General features: G+C 37.6%; 2 protein-coding genes and 1 long non-coding RNA gene across 4 annotated transcripts in view; 2 read left to right on the plus strand and 1 right to left on the minus strand.

The window, feature by feature from the left end:
- The first annotated feature begins 546 nt into the window (after positions 1–546).
- On the plus strand, positions 547–2,473 carry LOC117984907 (uncharacterized). The gene is made up of 3 exons (XR_004673914.2): positions 547–642; positions 1,168–1,289; positions 2,365–2,473. It is a non-coding gene; the product is annotated as an uncharacterized lncRNA (long non-coding RNA).
- Positions 2,474–2,613: 140 nt separating this feature from the next.
- On the minus strand, positions 2,614–19,491 carry dlt (codanin-1 like protein dlt). Of its 2 annotated transcripts, XM_069501032.1 has the most exons (15): positions 19,318–19,491; positions 19,149–19,237; positions 17,482–18,933; positions 16,655–16,811; positions 15,969–16,066; positions 15,086–15,192; positions 14,482–14,696; positions 13,578–14,093; positions 12,941–13,120; positions 12,270–12,486; positions 11,484–11,635; positions 10,830–10,986; positions 9,175–9,411; positions 7,944–8,188; positions 2,614–7,488 (listed from the first exon to the last, which is right to left on the minus strand). In XM_069501032.1, exons 1-15 carry the CDS (start codon positions 19,402–19,404, stop codon positions 7,351–7,353), a joined length of 4,047 nt encoding a protein of 1,348 aa, XP_069357133.1. In that variant the 5' UTR covers positions 19,405–19,491; the 3' UTR covers positions 2,614–7,350. The 2 variants fall into 2 exon arrangements, with proteins under 2 accessions (XP_069357133.1, XP_069357134.1); XM_069501033.1 differs by lacking the exon at positions 19,149–19,237 and having other exon boundaries at positions 19,318–19,468.
- A 1,013-nt stretch (positions 19,492–20,504) lies between these two features.
- The window catches only part of LOC117984903 (zinc finger protein OZF-like), a 228,809-nt gene continuing 223,095 nt past the window's right edge, over positions 20,505–26,218 (plus strand). Inside the window, exons 1-4 of the mRNA XM_034971573.2 lie at positions 20,505–20,847; positions 21,445–21,586; positions 21,743–21,818; positions 22,655–26,092. Coding sequence (XP_034827464.1) covers positions 20,639–20,847; positions 21,445–21,586; positions 21,743–21,818; positions 22,655–23,709 — 1,482 coding nt within the window. The 5' untranslated portion in view covers positions 20,505–20,638 and the 3' untranslated portion in view covers positions 23,710–26,092. The remainder of the gene's footprint in view (positions 20,848–21,444; positions 21,587–21,742; positions 21,819–22,654; positions 26,093–26,218) is intronic.

Here is a 26,218-nt window from a genome sequence, read left to right on the forward strand (position 1 = left end):
TATACGTACCTACCTATACCTATGAGTAAAACGATAGATCGCCGGTCATTTGACTGCACGTGCGTTTCAAATTATTATGTAAGTAGGTATGTTTTTCTGTTTAATCTAAATATATAAAAGGAAAAGGTGACTGACTGACTGACTGATCTATCAACGCACAGCTCAAACTACTGGACGGATCGAGCTAAAATTTGGCATGCAGATAGCTATTATGACGTAGGCATCCACTAACAAGGGATTTTTGAAAGTTCAACACCTATAAAGGGGTGAAATAGTGGTTTGAAATTTTTGTAGTCTATGCGGACGAAGTCGCGAGCATAAGCTAGTATTAAAATAAGCCTATTGTTATTTTAAATCTCCTCCTTCTCTGGAACCTCCGCGAGCCCAAGGAATCAACCATAAAGTGAAAATTGATACCTATTATGAACCATACTGGGCCAATGGTGACTGGGTGTATTACAGGTAAGGGTTATCATTTAAAGTAAAACATTCAATTCACCGGTTTTTTAAATAATTCTCTGTATTTAATCAGTTTTTTTATTGCAGAAAGGAATCAACCAAACATCCAACACGATTTATTTTAAACACTGGCTCAACATTACACAGGGAATGCAATCAAATATGTGTAGAACTCTATCGGGAGTAAGTAAAGGTGCAAGCACAATATAGTAGTTAGCACGTTCGTAATGGCCCTACTATATAGTGTTGTTATGGTGTTTTACTTCCAACTTCCAATGCAATCTGAAGCCCTATCTACTAGAGTAAAGTAACTGTGCGTAGATCTGTCATTTATTAGTACGAAGTAACTACAAGTTGTTTGTGCTTTTAACCACTTTTAACTAAGTGACATGGATCCATGGATCCGAGACATGCTCGCTAACTATAACATAAGAAAGCACAGAGCCACTTAGCTGGCGATGCAGATCAGTGATGATTTATTATGCAGATGGAGAGAGCTATTATGCTTGGAGTTTCTCTATGTGCGAAGGTTGCGAAGTTGAGGTGGCAATAGACATTGTTCGACAAAACGATAGACATTGTGGTCCCAAGGCGCTATCAATGTCGACCTCGCACCGGAAAGCGCAACGTTGAAAGCCCCCCACTAGGTTGACAGACGCTATCGAAATCATTACAAAGTGATGTCTTTATTTTCCTTATAATATCTAGTTACGGCCCCGTTTGCGGCATGCGGCTAATACCAGGGTACAAGTCGGCGTACAAATACGAGTACAAGACCTTCGAAAACATGTGCTACTTGGAACTTGCTAACTGCATACATAACTTAAAGAGTAAGTAACTTTTAGTTATTTACTTAAAGCTCCCTTAAATGCTTAACAAATCGCTTCTCGCAGAAACGCGTAACCCCCCGTTCCCACTTGTCGTTTCATATTCCAGTGGCAGTACACAAAGTCGATTTCCGACAAGTGTGAATAGCTCCATATAAAATGTTCTGCCACTGGAACATCCGATTTAAATCCGGGCCCGACAAACGACAAGTGGAGGGGGGGAGGGGGTTAAGAGACACTCGTACATGCATAACAGTAACACATGAGTGCAGGAAAAATAATAATTAGTGTGTGTAGGTAGAAACCTACCTAATCTTAGCGCGGATGCAGTATAACTTCTTTGACGTTAAGGCAGATTTTATAACGAACATGCTTATTGTTTTTATTTTATCCAAGCACATTTAAATACATAATTCAGGATTGCCTAGGTCAATCGCTAATTATGTATAGAATAGATAAAATAAAAGCTTAGAGCAAAAGTAAAATAAATAGTAGGTAATAAAATTATGCTCTAAATATGATGTTTTATTATTTTTCAGGATACTGTAAGTATCGTCTATTTTATAAGACTTAATGAGTGCTAAATTAAATTAGATAGTTAAGTAGGTAGGTAGGTTCATTCAAGACTGAAAGAAGTTAAACTCCATAAACTTTTATGAGTAGGTACTTTTGAATCGTCAAATGCATCTACCACTGCACTGGTTCGGGATGCCTTTCCTATATATATACGTACCTACCGGGAAAACCAGCGACAAACTCTCGGTTGCTCTGTTCAACAAAGCAAGACAAGGAACTTCACGATCAGAAAGACTTACGGACTTGCGTTTCAGTTGAAATGAGACAGATTTATGTCAGCGATATAGCGCTGTCTCGTTGGAACAATGTCTTAAGTCTGAGCAAAGTCAAAGTACGCTATCAGATCTCAGCCACCAATCCGCTGTTGCCGTAACCGGCGATAGTATCGCCCCGTATAGACATGCCTATATACGAGTTGTATCGAATTTGGTGGCGGCGAAACGAGAGATCTCCGTGATTCTCTCGTCCGTGAAGATGACGTAGGGCTTCAATGGATTTACAGATTGGTTCCCCGCGAACAAAGGCAACTGTTCTTCAGACATGACCACTGTCCCTCACCCCACACACGGCCAACCCATCAAGGAGCGACTGTCCACATGGTTACAAAAATATACAGATTAAAATTACTCAGATAATTGAAATGTTCATTTTTATTTTAGCGAGTTAAATGAAAAAAACCGACTAAGAGCGAGAATTTCATACGCCATGTAATATGAACAGTTATGAGTTCAGTAAATGAAAACTACAATACTGATTTATATACAGGTTTAATTGCACAAATAAATAGTACAAAAAGCGTACAACAATACATATCTACCTAGACACGAAAAGGGTTCAGTTTTTGACCCTAAAATTGCAAGATTAATTAATTATTAATATTACCTCATATACCACTGACCTCTACTAATACAAGTACGCTGGACCGGCAATAGGGATGATGACTAGGTACCTAGTCAAATCGGCGACTTATTATCAAACGTCAAAACGTTTGCTTATAGGGAGCTTGTATGTAATATACAGATGTGACGTCATAAACGTTTGACGTAATTTGACGTACTTTTTTTAGTTAAATCAATAATTTAAAATGGTTAGCAAGCTTAAAACTAACACCGGACGTGGATTTTACGAATTTTGGAAGACCCTCTATGTAATAGTTCGTAAGAAACAATTTATTTTTGACAGTCATCATCCCAATTGCCGACCTATCTTTGAAGCAACTTGATTTTCGCCATTTTGGCGCTGATAGCGGCATGCGGCAGTGAGCGTACCTACTCGGAATCTTGTAAACAACGAACTCTATAACAATGCAAGATAAAATGCAGATATTTATTTTCCATTATAATTAACTGATTCAATTCAACATAAAATTTATTGCATTGAGTCTTTTCACATTTAATCGCGTGGATTCGACAACTGAACACTTAAGAATATTGCGAAGAACAAAATATTGCGAAGTAAGCCCATTAAGAAATGGGCTGACTTCGCAATATTTTTCAAAACTAAATCAACGCGTATAAAATGTTAAAAGACTCCCAAGATGAATAATATTAACATTTTATTAAATCTAAGCTCTAACAAAAATGGCAGTAAATGTATTGGCATAATGTATTTTTGTTATTTAAAAATAAGCTTTGCATTCAATTCGATATCAATGGTCAAAACCACTTTTTCAGTCTAATTATAGGTGACACCAAACTTATTGATCGGTCTGAAGTTGAACCGGCCCGCTTGTTTGCGACGTACATAAATAACTTTACCCCACTTGGGAACAAATACGCGTGAAGTATGCTGTGATACATCTTGAGAGTAAATTACTCGTCGCTTTTATCGTTTGACAGCTACAGTATGACGATTGCCATCAGTGCTGTCGCTGTTTCGCTATTGGCAAAATTACTATCACAGCCATAATACCATTCATACCGTTTAGCGTTACGGTACGATGCCGTGTAGAAACCAATCAAGGGTATGGGTTTTTAATACAACTGCCGTACCCCTTCCTTAGCCCGCTTTTATTTTAGATTGCATCATCACTTATCATCAGGTGAGATCGCAGTCAAGGGCTAACTTGTATCAGAATTTAAAAAAAATAGTGATAAGCACAAACTTTCGCAATCGGCGAACCGAGTAACCGCCCGTTCCCACTTTTGTCGTTTGTCACTTGATGTTCCAGTAGCAAAACATTTTATATGAAGCTGTTCATTCACACTTGACGGAAACCGATTTTGTGTCAATATGTACTGCCACTGGAACATCTAGCGACAAACGACAAGTGGGAACGGGGGGTATAGTACGCGGCCAAAAGTGATGAACATTGATCTTTAGGAGACAGCAGATTTGTATACACTGTCTCGGTCGTTGAGACCGACAAAGCGTCATATAGGTATCACAGAGATAACGCTCTACAAAGATAAAGGCCGATGTTCATCACCTTCGGCCGCGTATACTGTAAGAAAAGTCAGGACCGCCAGAGACAACAATACATTATATAGAATACTAGCTGATGCCCGCGACTTCGTCCGCGTGGAATTAGGTTTTTAAAAATCCCGTGGGAACTCTTTGATTTTCCGGGATAAAAAGTAGCCTATGTGACTCTCCAGGTCTTTATCTATACCCATGCAAAAAATCACGTCAATCCGTTGCGACGTGATTGAAGGACAAACCAACAAACCAACAAACAAACACACTTTCGCATTTATAATAAGGGTACTGATCTAGGACCACGTGGCCGGCAAGTACACTGCCCTTAATGATGATGCTTCACCGTGCCGTGTCCGTGCACAGACGCCATACTGCTGCATATGAAATGTTCCTGATGTTTGAATCCATGCCTCGTCCGTGGCACGGCCCGCACCCGCCACGAGTTAGCATAAATCACCCCTAATGCGACAATACTCGTCACCGTTTCAGAGCAATCAAAAAGTTTGGCGCCACCCGTATCTACTAAATTTAAAATAACTTGAGACTGGGGGGCTTATTTGCTGCAATAACATTCAAAACTCAAACACGTAAACGATGCCACACACTAGATTATTCTTCCAACCATGATTTTAAAATGCCCGATTATCTCCGTATCAATATGAATCACAAATTCTAAAAAAATAGTAATTACAAACATGCTAAAACGATTACAAAATATTTACAAAAACGTATTTGCTATAATGTACAAAAGAATTTAATAATATTTCTTACTTCTTCATTTTACTTTAATAATATTATTTAGAACAAGAAAAAATTTAACAACAATGTACTCATTTAAAATTCATACGCCTACACAATTTTCATATTGTGGTAATAAAAATGCGTATCTAATAATAAAATCCCTCTTTATCTTAAGTCGGTTAAAAAGTTTGTTTTCATTCTCTTTTTCCCTGACTGAGATTTATAGAGTCCATAGTTTGACTACTCAACTCAGACATAAGATAGAGCTAAAACGAGACATATTGGTACATTTTTAACTCTGAGCAAAGTCAAAGTATGTATCTATAGATCTCAGCCTAGTTCTACAGTTAAGATTTAAAATATTTTTGAAAATACGTGTATAAATCTAGCTTTTTCATCTAGTATATACTCTACATATACTCGTAAAATACCTAACATTTATAAGACATTCAAATTGGTGTTGCTATGTTATATTATTTGTCATATTTTTTCACTCTAAAATCTATTTACGCACGATAAAATTGATAAAAATGTTCACAACACTATAATAGATTAAAGAAGCAATTAAACTACTGTGTTGTGATGTGTCGTAGTGCGTCAGAAGGATATCGCAGCCAAACCTTTATATGAAGGCGTCCACATTACATACTATAGTCGGGCCATCACAAACGTGGGAACTAGGTCATCACTACCCCTATTATAAATGCGAAAGTGGGTTTGTTTGTTGGTTTGTCCTTCAATCATGTCGCAACGGAGCTACGGATCGACGTGATTTTTGCATGGGCATAGTTTAAGACCTTGAGAGTGACATAGGCTACTTTTTATCCCGGAAAATCAAAGAGTTCCCACGGGATTTTTAAAAACCTAATTCCACGCGGACGAAGTCGCGGGCATCAGCTATCAGCATCAAGAGTTCCCATGCCATTCTGTTAAACCTAAATCCACGCGTAAAAGGTCGCGGGTATCAGCTAGTAACTCATAAATCATTACTATCACAGGGCTGTGAGAATACTGAAGAAGTCATTATCGATAAAGGGATGCCGTTCGGACACAGGTAGCTGGTAGCTAATTTTGTATCGTTTCCCCTCGTTCTTTATAACTTCCTATCGACTAGCGATAAATCCTTTTTTTTACTGTTACACACAACACCTGCTGCTCGATTGCGGTAGAATGACAGCTACAATATCACGATCCCAATCACCTCTGATTGGTTGACGCTCGCTTACTATTGGCTACAATGCATTGTTGCAACAAGAATCGTACAAATTCAGCCAATCACAACAATTGAGATTGTAATAATGATTGATGCAGATTTTACGAAATCGCCCTACAGAGCATCAGGTTCCAGTTCCATAAGGCCTGTAAGCGCGAGCGAGAGGTCTGATAAAAATAATTTATGATTCGCACGTTTGTGTTGGCCCAACTATAGTCTGCCGTGACGCTAAGATGTACCCACTGACTGCTAAAAACAGGAATTGATCCCCGGCTATAGCCTGGTACACAACAAAACAAAGTAGTTTGTTCATTTAATATATTGGGAGCATGTATTTTCTTTGACATTCAAGTCGTAACCACGCGTGAAACGCAACTTTTAGTCAACTTGATAGTTTTCATACAGTCTTAAAGCAATTACAGTGCGACAAGGCTATCTTGGCGCGTGGCGATAATCGGAACTAACGTTGCCGTCAAGTGTCCCCTTTGTTCTTATTTGAATATTGTAAGCCTTTGTTCTCCAACAGCGCCCCCCTGTCAATGTCATTCAAGTGCCAATAGAGCCTTGTCGCACTGTATGTCTCATTGCAACGCAATTCTTGCATCCGCTTGCCAGTTTTTCATAATACGGATTCTTCGAGAAATTATGTCATGTATGAAACATGTTTAAAATTTACATGTCATTGAATTGTCATTTCCCTACGAATTAATTTTTTTGTAAACCAATCCACACATTTTAAAATATTCTCATTTTTTACAACAATTTCACAAACTACCTCCACTTATACTTTTTTTATTAGCTTCTCGATTGTAGATACCCTATATAGCGATTCCACATTATTCCAAAATGGCATTCCAGTCCAGTCTGGAACGTTTCAAATACTGGGAAATCCATACCAGGCTATAGGTATAGCGCATAACTGAGGAGGCTCCCGCGGTAGTGGAGCGGTGCGGGAGGGTGGAAGTTGTCACAAGTTGACGAATCACTGAGCTCTCGCGTCACGTCATCACACCCCTCCCGCACCGCTCTACTACCGCAGGACCTACTCCTATGTTGTCTGTAGCGGTAAAATTTTAACTGGAATGAAATAATGTGAACGGAATACATACTAAGTATTTATTCGACTAAGTCATAGTCCATATCGTTGCAATAGTCCGCTAAGAAGTCTAAAAACAACGTAAACTTGCCCGTGGACGATCTGGACCATCGCGAAGACACTGACTTCATACAGGTTGAGAGGTTTTCCAGAATATTCTGAAAGAAATCAATCAGGTTTAAAAAACACGCTTTTATGATAAGCAGGCTTCCTAATTGTGCAATAGAAAATATAGAAGGATTTTCAATAAAACTCTTACAGTACGCGGCCGAAAATATTGTACATCGACCTTTAGAAAGAGATAGCGGTTTCGTAGAGCTTTGTTTCTGTCGTTGAGACCGACAAAACGACACATAGGTATGAGTGACAGAATGCCTTTCCTACTGAGAAAAACCAACTACTCATAAAACTCGCATTCTGAGATAACATCATTTTATGATCCCTTACTCAATTTTTTATGGGAATTTGTATATTCAAAACACAATAGTTCCTTTTGAATTTTTTTAGAATTTTAATATCTTAGATTATCAAAAATCAGTTTATCTTAGTTTCTGAAAAAGTATTTTTTGAGAAGAAAGTTTTGATTTAAGGGTGCAATATCAAAGCAACGTACCTGCGGCCAGTCTTGTCTGTAAACAGCTAAACATTGCTCCGTCAAAGAATCCTCAGTCAAATAGTTGTTCTTCAGTAGAAACACCAACACATCGGCCAGTGCCTCCCAAACTTCACTGGCCTTGCATTTCGTATCACTCAGCAACACTATGTTGCGCGGACATAGTATGCGGTCGAAGAACTCCAATAGACCGTTCGATTCTGACTCCTGTGCTTGTTTTGATGGGGTTTCCACTGATGGTAGAACTGGAAGAATGAAATGCTTCTCTGTATTACCATATTCAAGTGCAAAAAAAATCTGCATTTACTAAACTAAACCGTAGATCATAGGGCCATATATATATAGGGCATAATACCAGGCCAGGCTCACGTGGTCTCGTAACATACTTATGGCGGGTTGCCCCTTCGACGGCACTAGCGTAACTCTTCTGTGATGGAGAGAAAGAGAGATAAGGCAGATAGAAAGAGAAGCATTTATAAAATTTTGGGTTGCAGTGCTGTACAAGCTTTTTTGCGTTCCTAACAAAAGTAGCAACTTATTTAAATTTTAAACGTCTTTGCAGAGTAAACCTTTTATTCTGTGCTTAGACTTCTACTTCAATAACCTTGATTTTCTTAACCGCAAGGACCTGTTCATCAGACTACGAGTTCTGCATCTGAGGAGTGAGGGCACGTTCGTCCTCGAAGTTATGGAAGATGGGGACAGTTCCAGCCTCCTGTCCGTTCTCTGTGTGACGCTTGGCGATCAGGAAAGCAGGGGTCTTATACTAATATCGTGTGTAGTTATGGCGGGATCTCGCTTACCTTTGACTTCCTTTACTTCAATGACCCTGATCTCCTTAACCTCAATGACCTCTAAATCAGATTGAGGAGTGGAGACATGCTCGTCTTCAAAGTTCCGGAGGGTTTGGGGACAGTTCCAGTCTCCTTTCCGGGGGGTCCAAATCTTCAGGGGTGTTGCGTTTACGGTCTGGACAACAGATGTCCTATATAGTGTGTAATTTGGGCAGGATTTTGCTTACCTTTGACTTCCTTAATTTCAATGACCTTAATCTCCTTAACCTCAATGACCTCTTCATCAGGCTGAGGAGTGGGTGCGCGCTCGTCCTCGAAGTTCCAAAAGGAGGACAATTCCAACCTCCTATCGGGGGGTCCAGATCCTCAGGCTTTAGTTTGCCGTCAGGACAGCAAGTGTCTCGTATTGTATGCAGTTTGGACAGTACCTCGCTTACCTTTGATTTCCTTAACTTCAATGACCTTGATCTCCTTAACGTCAATGACCTCTTCATCGGACTGAGGCGTGGGGGCACGCTCGTCTTCAAAGTTCCGGAAGGTAGGAGACAGTTCCAGTCTCCTTTCTGGGGGGTCCAGATCTTCAGGGGTGTTGGGTTTGCGATCAGGACAGCAAGTATCCCATATAGTGTGTAGTTTGGGCAGGATCTCGCTTATCTTGGATTTGTGTCTGCTTACTGGAAGAATAACGTCCGAGCGAAATGGACCTAAATACTCATAACTTACGGTTCAGGTCTTTACAACAAATCGGTAATGCTAATGATGATAAACGACTGTATGATAATCGCTTTAACTCGATTTTACTCTAACGATGCATTTTAATATAGATATATTTCCATTTCATCAAAATTAAACAATTTGAAAGTGAAATCGTAAGTTTAAGAAAAATATCTTGATGAAATACTAGATGATGCCCGCGGCTTCGACCGTATGGACTTATTTTTTTTAAATCCAATGGAAACTTTTTAATTTTTCGGGACAAAAGTAGTTTAAGTTCTTCTCTGGGATGCAAGCTATCTCTGTACCAAATTTAGATATAAATAGATGAGCCGAGAAAAGCTACCAAATAATCCATTTTCACATTCATGATATTATTTAGTTATCTACTCATTTAGAAACGTTTATTGCACATACATAATACACTACAATATTAGTCTGGTTTACAGAAAAATATTTAAAGAGATGTATTAATAAATTGAGTACTCACCAGTGGCGAAGAGTCAATATAACACGATTCCTATCGGCTTCCCTTTAAGACTTGGCGTAATATAGCGTAAGTAGGTACTATTCACATAAATTCGGTAATACGTTCGTAAATACAAAGGTTCGATCGTCACAAATGCAATTTTTTTTTTTGTTATTAAGTACTAATTTAAGTTAAAAGCATAACAGCTAGTGTAAGTAACATACACCTACAGTCCTACACCGTACAAGCCGTAAAATATCGGATTCCCTAGTTAGATTTTTGATTAGTATTTATCTCTTTCATTTCCCTAGCGAAAGCGAAAGGAGCGAACTAGGTCTGTCTCGCTCTACGATTGACTAGTAAAGAACCAACCAATTTAATCTGGCCCAGTAGCGAATACGAATTTGGAACTCTGACAGGTCAGACAAAATTGACGTAAATAACTCGGTTGGATCCGAGTTACCCTATAATACCTCCAAATTAAAAATTATATTAATACTATTGTTTTAACAGGTACATGCTACTATTTTGAGTATTTTGTATTTTGAAGGGTGATTTGATATTTGATACATTTGTTTTTGTGAATTTTGTGAAGCGGCCATGCTTGTTTGTTTTTAAAGTTGTTAGTGGTGTTTTATTTTGATATAATAAATTGGGGATGTGATTAATAACTTATAAGTGTAAGTTTACGGTAATTTTGATTCAGTTTGGTAAGCCAAAATCAGAAATGGCCTTAATTCACATAGATTGTTGTTTAACAGATTTCTTGTTACGTAACGATAGTAATTTTTCTAAATTAAGTTTTGAAAACAAAAATCGATCGAAAAATCGAACAGCTGATATTCTTTTAGGTAAGTACGTTTCCGGCTTCCCTTTTTCAGATTTTCACCCTTCGCCACTGGTACTCACAGTAAACTAAACAGAAGTCAATAGACAGCTGTAGTATCGCCCTCTGCGCGGGAGGTCGACTCAGCACGTTGGAGGTTTGACAGCAGTTCACGCAAGACTCTAGCACTGCAGACGGATCCGGGATTTCCTCATAGTCCAGCAAAAGGCAGATTTGTTCCTACAAATCACAATCGATATTAGGAAGCAATTCTCCACAATATTCTCAAAGGTGTGTGAAGACTCCAAATCCGCACTTGGCCTATGGCCTAAATCATTCTCATTTTGGTATACTCAGTAGTGGGCCGGTGCTAGGTGGAGATGTTATGATTAAGAAAGCGGAATATACTTTATGGTTGTTACTTGGTTTGAATTGCGCATAAATTAATGAAATCCCTAAAATTTTGTAAGATCATGAATGTATAGATAAAGATGTCGTTGTCCCACTTCGACCACCAAATTAGTGCAAGAGGTCGGACTACATGTGTTGGGACTTTGGAGTTACTATCGTGCTGTCGTTGAAAAAAGCATTCTCACGCTTATCTCCTTACATTAAGAGTGATAATGGTGTGCGCTGGGCGTGCTATCAAACTCTGCGGCGAGTACGGAGGCTGTTTCCGTGTTGGGAGTCACATTCGCGCTGTCATTGATAAAGAAATCTCACGCTTATTTCCTCACCTTAAGAATGATAATGGTGTGCGCTGGGCTGTGCATGCTATGGAACTCTGCGGCGAGTACGGAGGCTGTTTCGGTATTGGGAGTCACATTCGCGCTGTCGCCCAATGCTAGCAAAGAGTTCATCTCGTCTTCTATGTTCTTACACAGGACCACTGTAATAATAATGATACATAGACCAAAACAATTTTATATTTATTTCCTTCGAGTGCAAGTAAAACACAGACCACTTATATTATAAGTGGTCTGTATAAGTCTTATAAAATTCATAGACCACTTTACTTATCGAAATACTTAGATTTTGCTCCATCGAGTAGATTATCGCCTATATGGAGTGTTGACTCAGCTATTGTGATCGATAGTCGTTTTATTTAAAGGTCAAATCCAGTTTTTTTGAAATAAAACCACAGACGATTGGTTACTTATTTGTATGTAAAAGATCATGTAATAAGAATAATGTGTGCCAATAAGAAAACGAATAGAAAAGATCAACGTAAAAATTAGATCTCACTTGCACAGAACATAATTTGTATAGTGTGCGAGTGAGACGGAATAACTAGCGATGCTTTGTTGCAATTAAATTCTTTATTGGTACTTTACTTTAGTGGTTACGAGGCAATGGATGTACTTGCATTCAAAACACAAATAGACTGATAAAGTCGCAAACCTTTCGGTAAACCGTCCAACGCGGTGGACGCTCGTAGAACCAGCACGCCTCTACCGCCTCCATGTGCAACAGCGATATCTTCTTGCTTGTATTTTCACACCTTATTTTAGGGTAAATCTTACCAGTAGTGGACCAATGATCGTTGGTCCACTTGGTCAGACGGCTGTAGCAGGCTCTAGCAGCCACGGCGTGCAGGGGCGGCGGGGCGTTGGGTAGCAGAGCGACCAGCGCGGTGGACACTCGCTGGCGCACGTTAGACCGGCACGTCTCCAACGCCTCTGAGCGCAATCGCGATAGACAGTCATTGTACATCGCTTGCAGAGTTGGTAGAAGCAATGTCTGTAAATTAAAGATTTCAACGTAACGAATCCAGTGGTAGAATTATGCAATCCAAGACGGCATCGTACGACATCGAAAGTTAACAGTGAAGTTGTGAGTGTATTTTGCCGGACAGCTCGTGAAGTTCCAGCGAAAATAACAAGAAAGAGGGTAGTTCACTATTGCCTTTGACAGCTCGAACTTCATCTCTCGCAGCACGGCAGTCCCGTGGTAACGACGACCAGTGCAATTGGGTTGAAATATCGACAAATAAAAAAAACCTAATTAATCATGGTATGTATCCGTTATCTACAAAACTATCTGTCCTTCCCGGGAATGCAAGCAATTTAGCTCTGTACCAAAAAAATCGATCGTTGAAAGCTGACAGAGAGACAGATTTTCGTATATATAGTATTAGTTTGGATATGGATTGGGTTATTTGATGAGGTGCTATGAAAATAAATAATAGTCTTACCTTATCTTTACAATTGTGAACGATATCAATAGCGTTCTTCCTTGCGTTCCGCCTCGCCTCAGCCAAGGCGTGCGCAGTGAGATCCTTCACCGCGCCCGATGCTACGCGCTCCGTCACCAGCTCCAGCACACGGCGCGTCGATGATGGCTGACTCTTGATTAGCTCTTCTTCTAATCGAATCTAGAAGGGGAAATTGTTTACGACTCGAAATGGACGATTTAAAGATTGTAATTTGTAAACACTCTTTGTTAGACAAAAAAAAACTCCAGGCACTTTCCGGTAAAGTCACAGTTCAAGACAGTTAGGGAACTTCTAACAAAACGTCGAAGCTTCTACGTCACTGGCAGGCGTGAAATGTTAGTACATTTGACGTTAGGTAGCCCTATTTTTCTCTAATTTCACGTCACCATAGCCTAATATTTGACATAATATCGTCGATTCATGACCAAACCGAGAGTTCCCTCACTCTAGTTCACTCTGGTAAGGTCAAAGCGACACATAGCATCTCTTCTATAATATGTTGCGAAGCAAGCTTAATTTTATTTATAGTAAATAATGTAGATAATCCAACAAAACAAAAACAAATAGACACGCATCGCTGCGCACTATCGCCAAACAACAAGAAAAAAAAAATTACCTGTAATTCCTTTTCTTTACTCCGTATTCGATCTTCGGAATTCATACTCAAACTCACAGGCGTTATATGTCTAAAACTACCCGCATCTTTGTCGTGAATCACTCGCGACGTCGATACCAATACATTAACATCTTTCAAATAAGGACAGAGTTCGAATAAAATCGATTCATCGATCAAATCGTAAGAATCGATTATTTTGATATCAATATTGTCGATGTTAAAATTTATCACAGAACATTCGGACTTTTCGTAAAACGCTTCTTGAGGGAAATGTGGTAAGTCGAACAGCCAGCCTAAAGCAGATTTGAGATATATTAATGTATTTTTCTTTATATGTTTGAATTTTAGTTTGTATATGTGGAATAATATGTTTAGTAGGTTTTGGTAGTATTTGAGGCGTAGTGTAGTATAGTCTAGCATGGATATGTAGTGGACTATCCATGGTAGGGTTACGCTGAGTCGACCGTTTTCGTAGGCTGTGGTTAAAATTCCGTTTAAGTCTATGGCCGGTTGGCTCTGTAACAAAAATTTAAAATGTGAAGTGTGAATGTGAATTTGTCGAGATAGCAAAGTTACTGGACAGGAACCTGTGATAGCCGAACTGTGTGTGAACTAATCGAAGATGGGGGGTTCGAACCCGGGCACACAACTCTAACACTTTTTAGTTATGTGCGTTTTAATTAATTAAATATATGTATATATATGCTTTAAACGGTGAAGGAAAGCATCGTGAGGAAACCTGCATGCCTGAGAGGTCTCCATAATGTTCTCAAAGGTGTGTGAAGTCAGGTTGATCATGATGATCATGAAAGTTACAGATTTTGAAATTTGAACAACGCTGTAGAGTATGTGCAATTCGTACTAAACCTATAGATATTTAGTTACTATTTACCACAATACTTACATAATTTCTCAAGGCTATATTATTTTCTAAAACTTTTTCCTTAGGCGCAGTAAATATCTCCTTTTGACTGCCCACAATCAATATACCAGTTTTCAGTAAAACATCCACCGGTATTTGAGCATAGGGCAAAGAGGTTAGGTATCCCAGGAATTTGGATAAAAGACCTAGCTTTTTTGAAATCTGGAGGAATTCTTTGGATATATCTGCTTCATTGGCTGAAATAAAAGGATGTGAATAAATTAACTAAGACAATTTCATTTCTAGTATGATCCGGTTCGAAGGACCATTTCTCAAACATCTACTCAGTAATATACTATGTTTTATACAGTATGTACTAGTTTAGTTTAGTACGCATCTCATTCGCATCGTACGTACGCACTCAGAGTTATACTATGTGGAGTTTGATTAAAATTGGTGGAGTGGAATTTGAGACTTGACAATTTACAGCTTGACCCTAGTTGAGCTCAAAAACTTTAAAAAGGTTTAGGTTTTCACCTTAGTAAGTATAAGGTAGGTATCCTAAAATAGTCTCCTTAATTTTTTCATTGAAGTAAATACTTATCTATCTTAATTTTCCATACGAAAATAAATTAAAACAACTTACAAGATTCATTTCCAAGTGGTGTACTGTCCAAAGCGATAATTTCGGAAGCCAACGCATCGCGCAGATGCACTCTAAAACTCTCATTCTCCGAGTACATTACGAATTCCCTGAAAAACAAATCTACCCTCTTGAAAACATGAAATCGTTACACAAAGTAGTAATTTAAAATGAAGCAGCATGAATATCTATAGTAATCTACTACATGATGCCGGCGAATTTGTCTCTGAATGTTTTTTCAATAAATGTGTTTTTTTTTAAAATCATGGGAACTTCTTGAATTTCCGGGTTACAAAGTAGCCTATATTTGTCCCTGAGATTCAAACTATTCCTTTACCAAATAGTATTGCCCATGACTTTGTACATTTGGATTTAGCTTTTCCAGGATAAAAAATAACTTATGTCCACCCTCGGGATGCAAGCTCTCTCTGTACGAAATTTTGTCACAATTTAAAAAAACGGGCCGGGAAAAACTAGCAAACAGATAGACAGGCATTTGTAATATTAAGTACGGATTTTTTCTTAGCTAATGGTGCAACGCTCACAGATAGAGTGGAGTAGCAAGACTTGGAACTATTTATTTTGAAAAGAAAGAAAAACGTTTATGTTAAAACTATGCCATACACCATATGTTATACCTAAGAGTTAGTTATCCCAGCACTTCCTCCACTCGAGCATTTTAAGTTATAATGCCTGAAGCAGAAGAAGCGCCGAAATAAACTGTGTCATGTGTGGCGCAATCTGAAAATAGTTTGCTTGAAAAATGCCTTGATACACAAGAGCATACAGTGCTGATTCTGATTTCAGCTGGGAAATTTTCATTTTTCTATTTCATCTGCATTCAGTTTAGTTTTTATAAGAACAGATAGAACATAGAATAACTCACTTATAAAACATTTCCTTGTCAGAGAAATGTGGCAGTCGATTGGATTCCGACGCAGAGGAACAGGTCAGTCTTCTTTGGAGCTTACTTAGCTTCGATTCCTGAGGAAATGAGATGGTTTTAATATGTAGTTTTTGCATACATTTTTTAATAGATTAAATGGATTAGGGTGTCTATGTGTGCAGAATTTGATGAATTGTTACTTGGCCTAAGGCTGACACTTTACATATAATAGCTAAAAGATAAATTAATATTTTTACATTATTATTTTTTTGATATACATTTGTATCCTCTATAGACATGTGTTAGACTTGCCTGTTTGTTAGGTGGCAATGAATCGAGCAGCAACTGTGTGTATCAATCCATCATTAGTTGAGGTTGAATTGACTAATAATCCATCATCAATCGAGCGGCGCAGGAAATCGCCACGCGAGAATCGAGAGCCATTCGAGAAGATCGATTTGATTCAATTGTGTTAGTATGACTTTGAAAACTCGACAAAATTGACAGAACATTAACATCGAATTAGAGTAAAATGACCCTAAAGACGATTCCTTTAAGGTTTGAATTCGTTCATAAGCTACAGTCAGCGCTTCAAGCAAAAATTGGTTAAACTAAAAAAACTACATACCTACTTTAAAACAATCGTGTTTAGGTACATTTTACTGTAACTGATACTCTAGGCTCACCTGTTCGTTGGGTGGCAGTGAGTCGAGCAGCATCTGCGTGAACAGAGCCGCCAGGTGCGCGTAGTTGGCGGCGCTCGTCCCCGTACACAGCAGGGCTTTGATACGCGCTCGAAGGCTCGAGCGAGACAGGCCTGAATTCTGGCAGTCTTGGTACCATCTACAATGTAAGGGTTTATTGATTTAAATTTAACTTACAATTCTATTATTTTTAAAACTAGAACATTTTGTAGTTTTATTTTATTTTATTTTATTTATTTTATTTTATTTGACTAACCAACAACATTTACACATACACAAGTATTTTCATACAAAAGGATACAGTTACAAGATATTTTCATACAGTTACAACATTGTACTGACTTAAATATAGAGAAACAATATAAGTGGGATAAAGAGATCAAGATTATTTGACAAATGAAAACCAGTTTTCATCCATACTAATATTATAAATGCGAAAGTGTGTCTGTCTGTCTGCTTGCTTTTCACGGTCCAACCGTTCAACCGATTTTGATGAAATTTGGTACAGAGTTAGGTTATATCCCGGGGAAGGACATAGGCTACTTTTTATCTCGGAAAATTAAAGAGTTCCCACGGCATTTTAAAAAACCTAAATCCACGCGGACGAAGTCGCGGGCATCTTCTAGTTTTATAATAAGTTACAAATCGACAAGTGATCAATTACAAAAAGACCTCTTATTACGTTACAAACCTGGATAAAAAATCTTGATTAATATTACTTTATAACCAGTTACGAAAAGACGTATTAATCTTATAATGTAGCTATGGAACCATAAGGACAACAAAGATAAATGATAAATGAGTCTTACCTCAAAATCTCGTAAAACATGTCCCTCTGTTTCTTGAAGTTCTGGAAGCTAAGCATGGACGGAAAGTTCTCTGCATTGTCAGTCTCAAGGTTAAAGCACACCATGCCATTTGAACACCTACTATCACACCCTATCTTAGACCTGTCAGAGTTTGACTCAGCTTCACATTTCAATCCATAAGAATTCAGCAAAAACTTGGCCAGTTCTGGGTAAAAACTTCGAACTTTTTTATTTTCGCCCAATATTTTGAGAGAATTCTTATCTAAGATCACTTCTAGTATTCCTCGTTCATTCCATAACGATTTGACTGCAAAATATGTACTGTTGTGTATTGGTTTAAGTATATTATCACACATATCTACTTGAATTTGAGATTCAGAGAGTCTATAATCTTCCTCTAATTGCTTCGACAACAGAATAGTAACAAGAAAATATATTTCTGTATTGACGTTTAATATTAGGTTATTTTTCAATAAAACATCATATATTTCAACCAAGATATCTATTTTGTCCTTATACAAGACTTTATTAAAATTGGCTTCTATATAATTATGGTTTTTCTCAATGGAATCTTTTTGAGTTATTTTGATTTGTGGGGTAGAGACTTTAGGTGATGTAGACATGTTTAGAATGTTGAATTTCTCCATTAATTTATGCCTCTCCTGTTTTAGAATATGTCTTTCAGCCTCGAAAGTATTAGATGATTCTTTCGATTGTAGATTGGGCTTAAATGCTAAATTTTCTTCCAAACCCAGTGAAGGTTGCTGAAATGCTTCTGGTGTGAAACTATTTAGTGAATAACTTTTTTTACTCCTGTCTATGTTGGTTGGCTTGATTCTTCTTCTTTCAGATTTAAGAGAACTCGATTTCCTTGCACCAATTTCAGGGAAAATCTCTGAATTACTCAAATCTAAATCGACTTTTGTTTCACTGTCATCATTTGAGACATTTTTAGAACGTCTCTTTTTGGAACTTTTAGGTTGAACGTTTACCAAATAGTCAGCTAAGCTGACACTTTTATCTTGCGATCTGGAATGCCTTACTAGTCTAGGAGTGTCGCATCTTTCAAAGTTGAAAGAACGGGAATGAGGTGTCACAGGGCTTGTCAAAGGTTGAGGATACTCTTTAAAACCGTTTTTCATTGGAGTGCTTGACAGCATGAGTCTTTCAACTCCAAGGCTGACTCTTGATTCATCCGTGGATAGAGACTGGTTGTGCTCTTTGCTTTTTTCATCTGTGAACAGTTTTGTTTTAACGCGTCGTCCCTGTTTCTTACGCTCTCGGTTGGGAGATTCCTGGGTTTTTTTGTCAGATTTGACTGTGAGACTGTCGTTTGACTTGTCATTGTCACAGGTGGGGTCACTGATTGAGCGGTGGTGTTGACGCTGGCTGAGGGATTTTTCAGGTGTTCCTTGGTGATGTAGTAAGGCATTGCTGTTTGTTTGTAAAATGCTAAAAGTAGTGAAAAAACAAAATATTTATTATTAGTATAAACTAGGAAGGTCATTCACAACTATAAGTATAAAATACAATCTATTCTTCCTCAACTGACTTAAAAGATAAATAAGTGGCTTTCCGTAGAACTTATTGAGATTAAGAAATGTTTTTGAAAAGATAACATAGTAGTGTTATTTTGATAAGTAAATTATTATAATATTTGGACCTACCTGTCAGTCTGAGTCCTCAGATAAGACAGAAAATACACCACAAATTCATTTGTATTCGAACATACTAACACACAGTCATCTGATGCAGCCTAAAAGATAATTTAAACATGTTATAAATAGAAAATTATAACACAAATACAACAAAATCTTTAATAGGTTATGTAGGTACCTCAATCGGGTCATTTTTTAACCATCTACACAGCAAATCACATTCCAATTTTCCCGAAAGGATACTTGCAATAATTGATCCAGGCATTTTAAATACATAAAAATAGTAAAATTGTCGATCGATTAGGTAAATAAGCTGCGCGCAAAATATGCTTTACGTTTTACCGCCATGACACATTGATGACCACGACATTGACAGTTTGCAATACAATGACAATGGCAGCTGTCATTGTCATCCCACATAAGTATTTCCATTTACATTTTTGATTTTACCCTGGTTTCCGTAGGAATTCACTCTAAAATTATTAGGAACATTAAATTTTTTTGAAATACCCTGATTTAGGCCGCTTAGCAATTGTTATTTCACGTAGTTATTATTTAACAACATCATTTCAAGTTTTCAATATTAATTCACGATCCTATTTAGGATCAATATTTAAGCCTTATGATGAGGTGTTTTGTTATCATTTTCTTCCATTTTCAAGATAAAATACTTTTAAGTCACATTATTATCAATAACTAGCTAATGCTCGCGACTTCGTTCGCGTGGACTGCACAAATTTCAAATCCCTATTTCACCCGCTTAGGGGTTGAATTTTCAAAAATACTTTCTTAGCGGATGCCTACGTCATAATAGCTATCTGCATGCCAAATTTTAGCCCGATCCGTCCAGTAGTTTGAGCTGTGCGTTGATAGATCAGTCAATCAGTCACCTTTTCTTTTCATATATTTAGATTAATTAATTATTAATACCCAGCTACTTAATTACTGGGGCCGACACAAACTTAACTAAATTAACAGGTAAATCTAGTGCTATCCCTTTCCGCAAGCAACGTTACGTTATGAAACAGATAGCAATAGATTTAGGCGTGTCATTTTAGTTTAGTCATTGCCATTAGAGATTATTTACAACGGAATTAGCCACAATTCTGATTCCGAAAATTGTTTCATTGTATGCTTTTTTAGCCCTTTTGAACCTATCCTTATTAATAAATTTAAAAATACAAAATTTACATTGGGTCGGTTAATTATTTTACCTCAAAATTACCCTAAATATCCAAAACGCTCTAAGTCATTTCTGATATGAGTCTTTTTGCCTTAAAATGGGGCAAAATCTCTAAAAGTGGGAACACTGTGCTGTCAAATATCAAGTGTCAATGTCAAACCACATATACGTCAAAACGCGTAAAATGGTAAAATTGGGAGTAGAATAATTTAGCTGTTTTTTATTTAATTACAAAATTACAATACGAAAATGAAGAAGTATCCCTGTTATGTGCTAGTATTTTAATTATGTACTAAATCAAGATCTGACTAGCGTAATGGAGACAGTAACAGGGTGCGTTAAAATTAAGATAGAGTCCGAAATTATAGAACCTTCATCTGTTCTGTGTGATCATAATATTGGAGTTTCTGGTGAAAATAAGCAACAAATTAGTGAAAATGATAATTGTGTACGAGAGGAAGACCGAAACCCTGTGTTTAATCCGGAGTTTGTCAGCGTTAAAAAGGAACCGGGCCTTCCGGACACGTAAGTATTAAATGATCAATCGGTAAAAAAACGTACAAAAACGATACAAATGAAAGTATGCATGAAAGTGGGGTTCTAACCTATCTGTTAATTATAATATTAGAATAGTTTTATCAGAGTGTGCGCGCGCAGAAATCCCTTAACCGATTGCGACGGAACTTTCACAGTTCGCCCGCAGGTCTTGACCTATTTCTCCTTTCAAAATGAATGCACTAGAACCTAAAATTTTGATCTGAGTTTCATGTTTAAATACTGAGAATAAAAGCTTTTTTATTATTTGGGAGTAAGTACACTAACTAGTTTTGTCAATGGGGTGCAGTCTTCAAGGCATCAAATAACCTGGTTGAAATAAATAAATCAAAATAATATAAAAAAAAATAAAACAAATCTCGAGAACAGCTGAACCGATTTCGCTAATTCTTTTTTTATAATATTCCTTGAAGTACGAGGATGGTTCTTACGAAGAGAAAATTAAAAAAAATTGAATTGACTGTTAGGCGGAACGAAAGTTCGTCAGGGCAGCTAGTAGGTATATAATAAATAATTGTAAATTATATTCTCAATCTTGAGCAATCATCAGTTGTATTGCATTTTCAGTGTCAAGTCCGAGCCAATATCACCAAATGATGACACAGCAATGTGGCACCATGTACCAGTTAAATATGAAGCTGGATACCACAATATTAATGTTGAAGTGTCCATTAAAGAGGAACCGACTGACTCAGAAATGCCAACAATTGTAAGTGAAATAAATAATAATCTAAATATATGAAATGAAAAGCTGACTGACAAACTGACTGATATCAACGCACAGCACAAAACCGCTATCTCTGTCTAAAGATTGATGTACAATATTTTCTGCCACATACTGTATTATGTATTGTTTATATTTCAGGAACAAAATTCCGATTATATTGTGCCAGATTTTATACCACAGATTCAGAAACCATGCAATATGTTTATAAGTGATGGTGAGTAGACCCATTCAACTAATTTATTAAAATAGTCTCCTGGCTCTCCATTAAAATATAATATTGTTGTGGGATAAGAACATTTTTTTTATTTTTTTTTATTAATTATAGACGCATGCTTGATCACGATCACACCTAATGGGAAGTGATGATGTCGCACAAGACGGGACGCGTTTGCCTAGAAGATGCCTATTCAATCTTGTTCTATTATGAAATTGTAATAGTGTAGACTGAAGTTAGTCTGGTTATACTGAGCTAGGCAGATGCAAAACATGACACAAAGTGCTAAGTGCCGTACGTCGCGTTTTCTAACTTTAATGCTCACTGTACATTTCTACACAAAATAAGTGACATCTCCAAATTATCGCGTGTAGCGGCCGCGTAGCTTAATCTACCAGCGTGTGAATCATGAAAAGCCACTAGACCTGATTGAGGTAAAACTTTCTTGATTCAAAAGCAAATAGGCACACCTGTATCCTGCACTAAGTTTTATTAACATCATCATAGAATCTTAGGGTGGAAGCACAACTACGCAAGCTCGAATCGCGCATACAACACGCATCAATCGCCTATGGACGCGTCACTGTCTCTGTGCGAACTGTGAACCTGCATATCGCAAAGTCTTATAAATACTGATTGTATTACTCCTAAAAACTCATTCCCTCCCCGATTGTCATCGCAACCTATTGCGTAGGTTCAGTTTACATTGACTGGTTTGTAAACGATTTGGAGTGCCTCCATTGAAGTTAGTCACTATTTGAGTCACTTAATATATTTTACAACTAAATGTTCATATATTGTAACACATTGAAGTAGTTATGAATATTTTGTTTCAGTTTCTGACAAAATTCTTGACTTGAACTCTACAGTTGATGGAAAGTACATGTGCCCAATATGTCAGAAAATATTTGCGAACAAAGGAAACGTAGGCCGTCACATTATAAGAGCTCACACGAGAGAAAAACTGGAATGCAATGTGTGCTTTCGGAAATTCATCAAACATGGGCACTATCAAAAACACCTGCTCTCACATTCGACGGAAAAACGGTTTAAATGTGACGAGTGCGACAAAAGGTTTCGCACTTCATCAAATTTAGAACAACATAAGCGCATACACCTAGCAATAAAACCGTTTCATTGCCAAACATGCACGAGACAGTTTGCCGTCAAAGCTAATCTGGTGAAGCACCAAGGATCGGGCCGGTGTAAAGTTCCCAACGTCGCACCTATAGTATGTAACGTCTGCAACAAGGTATTTCAAAAGGAGTTCTTATTAAAGAGTCATTTACGCAAACACACTACCGAACGCCCGTTCACATGTGACAAGTGCAAAATGAGTTTCAAATACAAATCCACACTAATACGTCACGTGCAACTACACAATAACATTAAGCCGTACTCCTGTGACATATGCAAGAAAAAGTTTACCCATTCTGGGCTTATAAAACCTCATATGAGAAAGCATACCGGGGAGAAGCCTTATGCTTGCTCGATATGCAACAAACGGTTTGCTCACAAACATAACATGCAAAGGCATCAGTTAAGGCATGCGAAACAGAAAAATTTAGTTTGCTCAGTCTGTAGTAAAAAGTTCCCAAAGGAAAGCAGATTGATCTATCATATGAGGACACATACTAAAGCGAAGCCTTTCATCTGTGGGGTTTGCCCCAAAACGTTTTCACATAGACAAAATATAGTTAGACATTATAGTAGGAAGCATCCTAATGATACATACAACTGCACCGATACTGATGCGAGTGTAGCCAAGGATGTGTGGGAAAATGTTGTGTTGAAAAAGGGTTTGGAAATCAAACTGGATATCAAACAAGTTGAAAGCAGTGACGACGAATTGTTATCAGAAATCAAAACTGAGGAAATTATAGGGAAATAATATATTTTTTAAAAGCCTTTCGCTTATACAGCCTTTGGCTCAAACATAATTTTTGGGGTTATTTCTCTAAAGTGAATTTTCTTTAATCGCTATAGTAAAAAGTTTGTAAGTAAGTTACTATTTGGTGTAGTAGAAGCGTGCATTTCGTAGATTCTCGAGGCAATAGCTACTCGTAAACTTTAGTTTTTCTTAGTAGGTTTTCGCTGAAATGCGTAAGTGGCGCACTATACGCGGCCCATACGATCTTTGACCTGAAATGAAATTATGTTAAGAGTGACTACTAGGTCTAAAGCGCCGGGCAAATCGCGTCGCTTCGCGTTTCTTTGTCTTTTAGGCAAACTAAGGAAAATCCGTCTATAGGTCATGCCTAAGGGTGCGTTCCCACTGAAGCGGAGACGTGTGTTCAACCAACCAAATTATTGTATGTAGACTAGCTGATGCCCGTGACTTCGTCCGCGTGGATTTAGATTTTTAAAAATCCCGTGTAAACTCATTGATTTTCTGGGATGAAAAGTAGCTTGTGTCACTCTACAGGTCTTCAACTATATCCATGCAAAAGTCACGCCAGTCCGTTGCTCCGTTCACGTTACGACGTGGTCGAAAGACAAACCAAAAACCAATAAACCGCAGCGTTGCGACTACGCTGCTTTGTAAATCCATATTCAGTGCAACAAGGCTCTTTAGGCGCGTAGCCAAAATCGGAACTAACGCCGCAATCTTGTGAATTGTCACGCTGTCCCCTTATATGCGGTGTTTCTAAGTAAAAAATCTAAAATTCACTGTTTTTGTTAAATATTCGAGCCGTTCTACATATATACCTACATAACATCACGATATAACCTGATAACATATACAGCATAAATGTGTCTGCATGTTATAGCTATATTTAGCACTAAGTAAATACAGTATTTGAGCATGTAAACATGATAAGTTGCAAGTTCATGGCCTATTAATGTTTTTCATTATTCTTTCTCGAATTGGAAACAGGGACGGCTTTCCCAATTACTCATTCGGTTAAAATTAGATAAAACTTACTCGAATTTTCATTTTCAATATATTCCGTAAAATTGAGGAGATTTTATTTGCTGGCAGCCTCGGTTCTACACTTACGCCCCCCTGTCAATGTCATTCAAGTGCCAAAAGAGCCTTGTCGTACTGTAATTTCGATTGATGAACTGATGCGCTGCCGCAGCGCTGCGGCCGCCTACTGGCAGAATTTTAAATTTAAAACATTTTACGGATCGCTATTAATAAATATTAATAAATGAGACTGAGGAAACCCATGCTCAGCTGTGGTAGGTTCAGATGATGATGAACTAAATGTATGTACTATGTATGTAGGTACATACTTGTTAATTTTTTTGTTGATATGTATTAGGTACTAAAGATCTCTATTGCCAAGTTTTAGATATCTGGCTTAAAAATAAGAATTGCATACAGTATGCGGCAGAAAATATTGTACATCGACCTTTAGAGAGAGATGGCGGTTTCGTACAGCGTTGTCTCTGTTGTTGAGACCGACAAAACGTCACATAGGTATAATACAACGCCGAAATAATATCATTCTAATGTACAATATACAGGGTGGCCGGAGATGTGATGTACAAATATTTCTTGACGGCTACTGTACTAATTTAGATGCTATACAGGAATCAGGTTTATGTTCCATTCGGAGGAGTTCCAATTGGTTGATATGTAATTGTTTGATGAAACTTAGATGTTTTTTATCTATTCAATCGGTTAAGTTTTCTATATATAGGTAGCTAATTGAAATTGGACTGTCGATATGTTATTATATTGGAAAACTGTCTCTTTTAACTTATAGGCATACCATTTGTCAGAGATGGGAAGACTAATTTAGGAGATCTAGGTACATATACATACACATACGCAATGTGAGATGGGTGACAGTTGACGTTAAGGGGCCGTATTGAGGATTTGTGACTCGGTAGGTAACACGGTAGGTAATTTAAAAATATTTTTTTGTCTTTTTTGTCTCTTTTTAATAAAGAGATACTTTATTGTTATTTTTTTGTTGGAATTTTGTTTTACTTGGTTTTAATTAGAAACAGTAATGATTTTTCTTTATGATTTTCATTTATGTGTGTTTACATGAAGAAATTTTTCATAAGTTGTTTATTTTTTAAACTATAAAAGGTACTTATTATTTTAATTGCTTTGTTCACATGTCATCATGTCTTTCTCGGTACAACACAACCAGTAAATAAATCTATCCAATTTTTGAAAAATATTTTCGGTTTCGCCCATAGAGCAGAAACAAAGAGGAGTTGGCCTAAGCAACTGTGCACTGTGATTTTCAACTAGGTCCTGACGTCATCACTGTGGGCGGGGACTTAGTTAGTATGCTGTCTGCGTTCGTCAGGTTCACATATATTGAGACTCGTATTATCGGTGTGTTTTCGCGTTTTTAAGAACAAAAGGATGAAGTGTTGTGTTTTATTGTGTCAAAGTTATTCAGACAGACGTTCTGATGCTATGAATGGTATCA

This window comes from Maniola hyperantus, chromosome 9 (genome assembly GCF_902806685.2).
Source record: "Maniola hyperantus chromosome 9, iAphHyp1.2, whole genome shotgun sequence".
Taxonomy (NCBI): domain Eukaryota; kingdom Metazoa; phylum Arthropoda; class Insecta; order Lepidoptera; family Nymphalidae; genus Maniola; species Maniola hyperantus.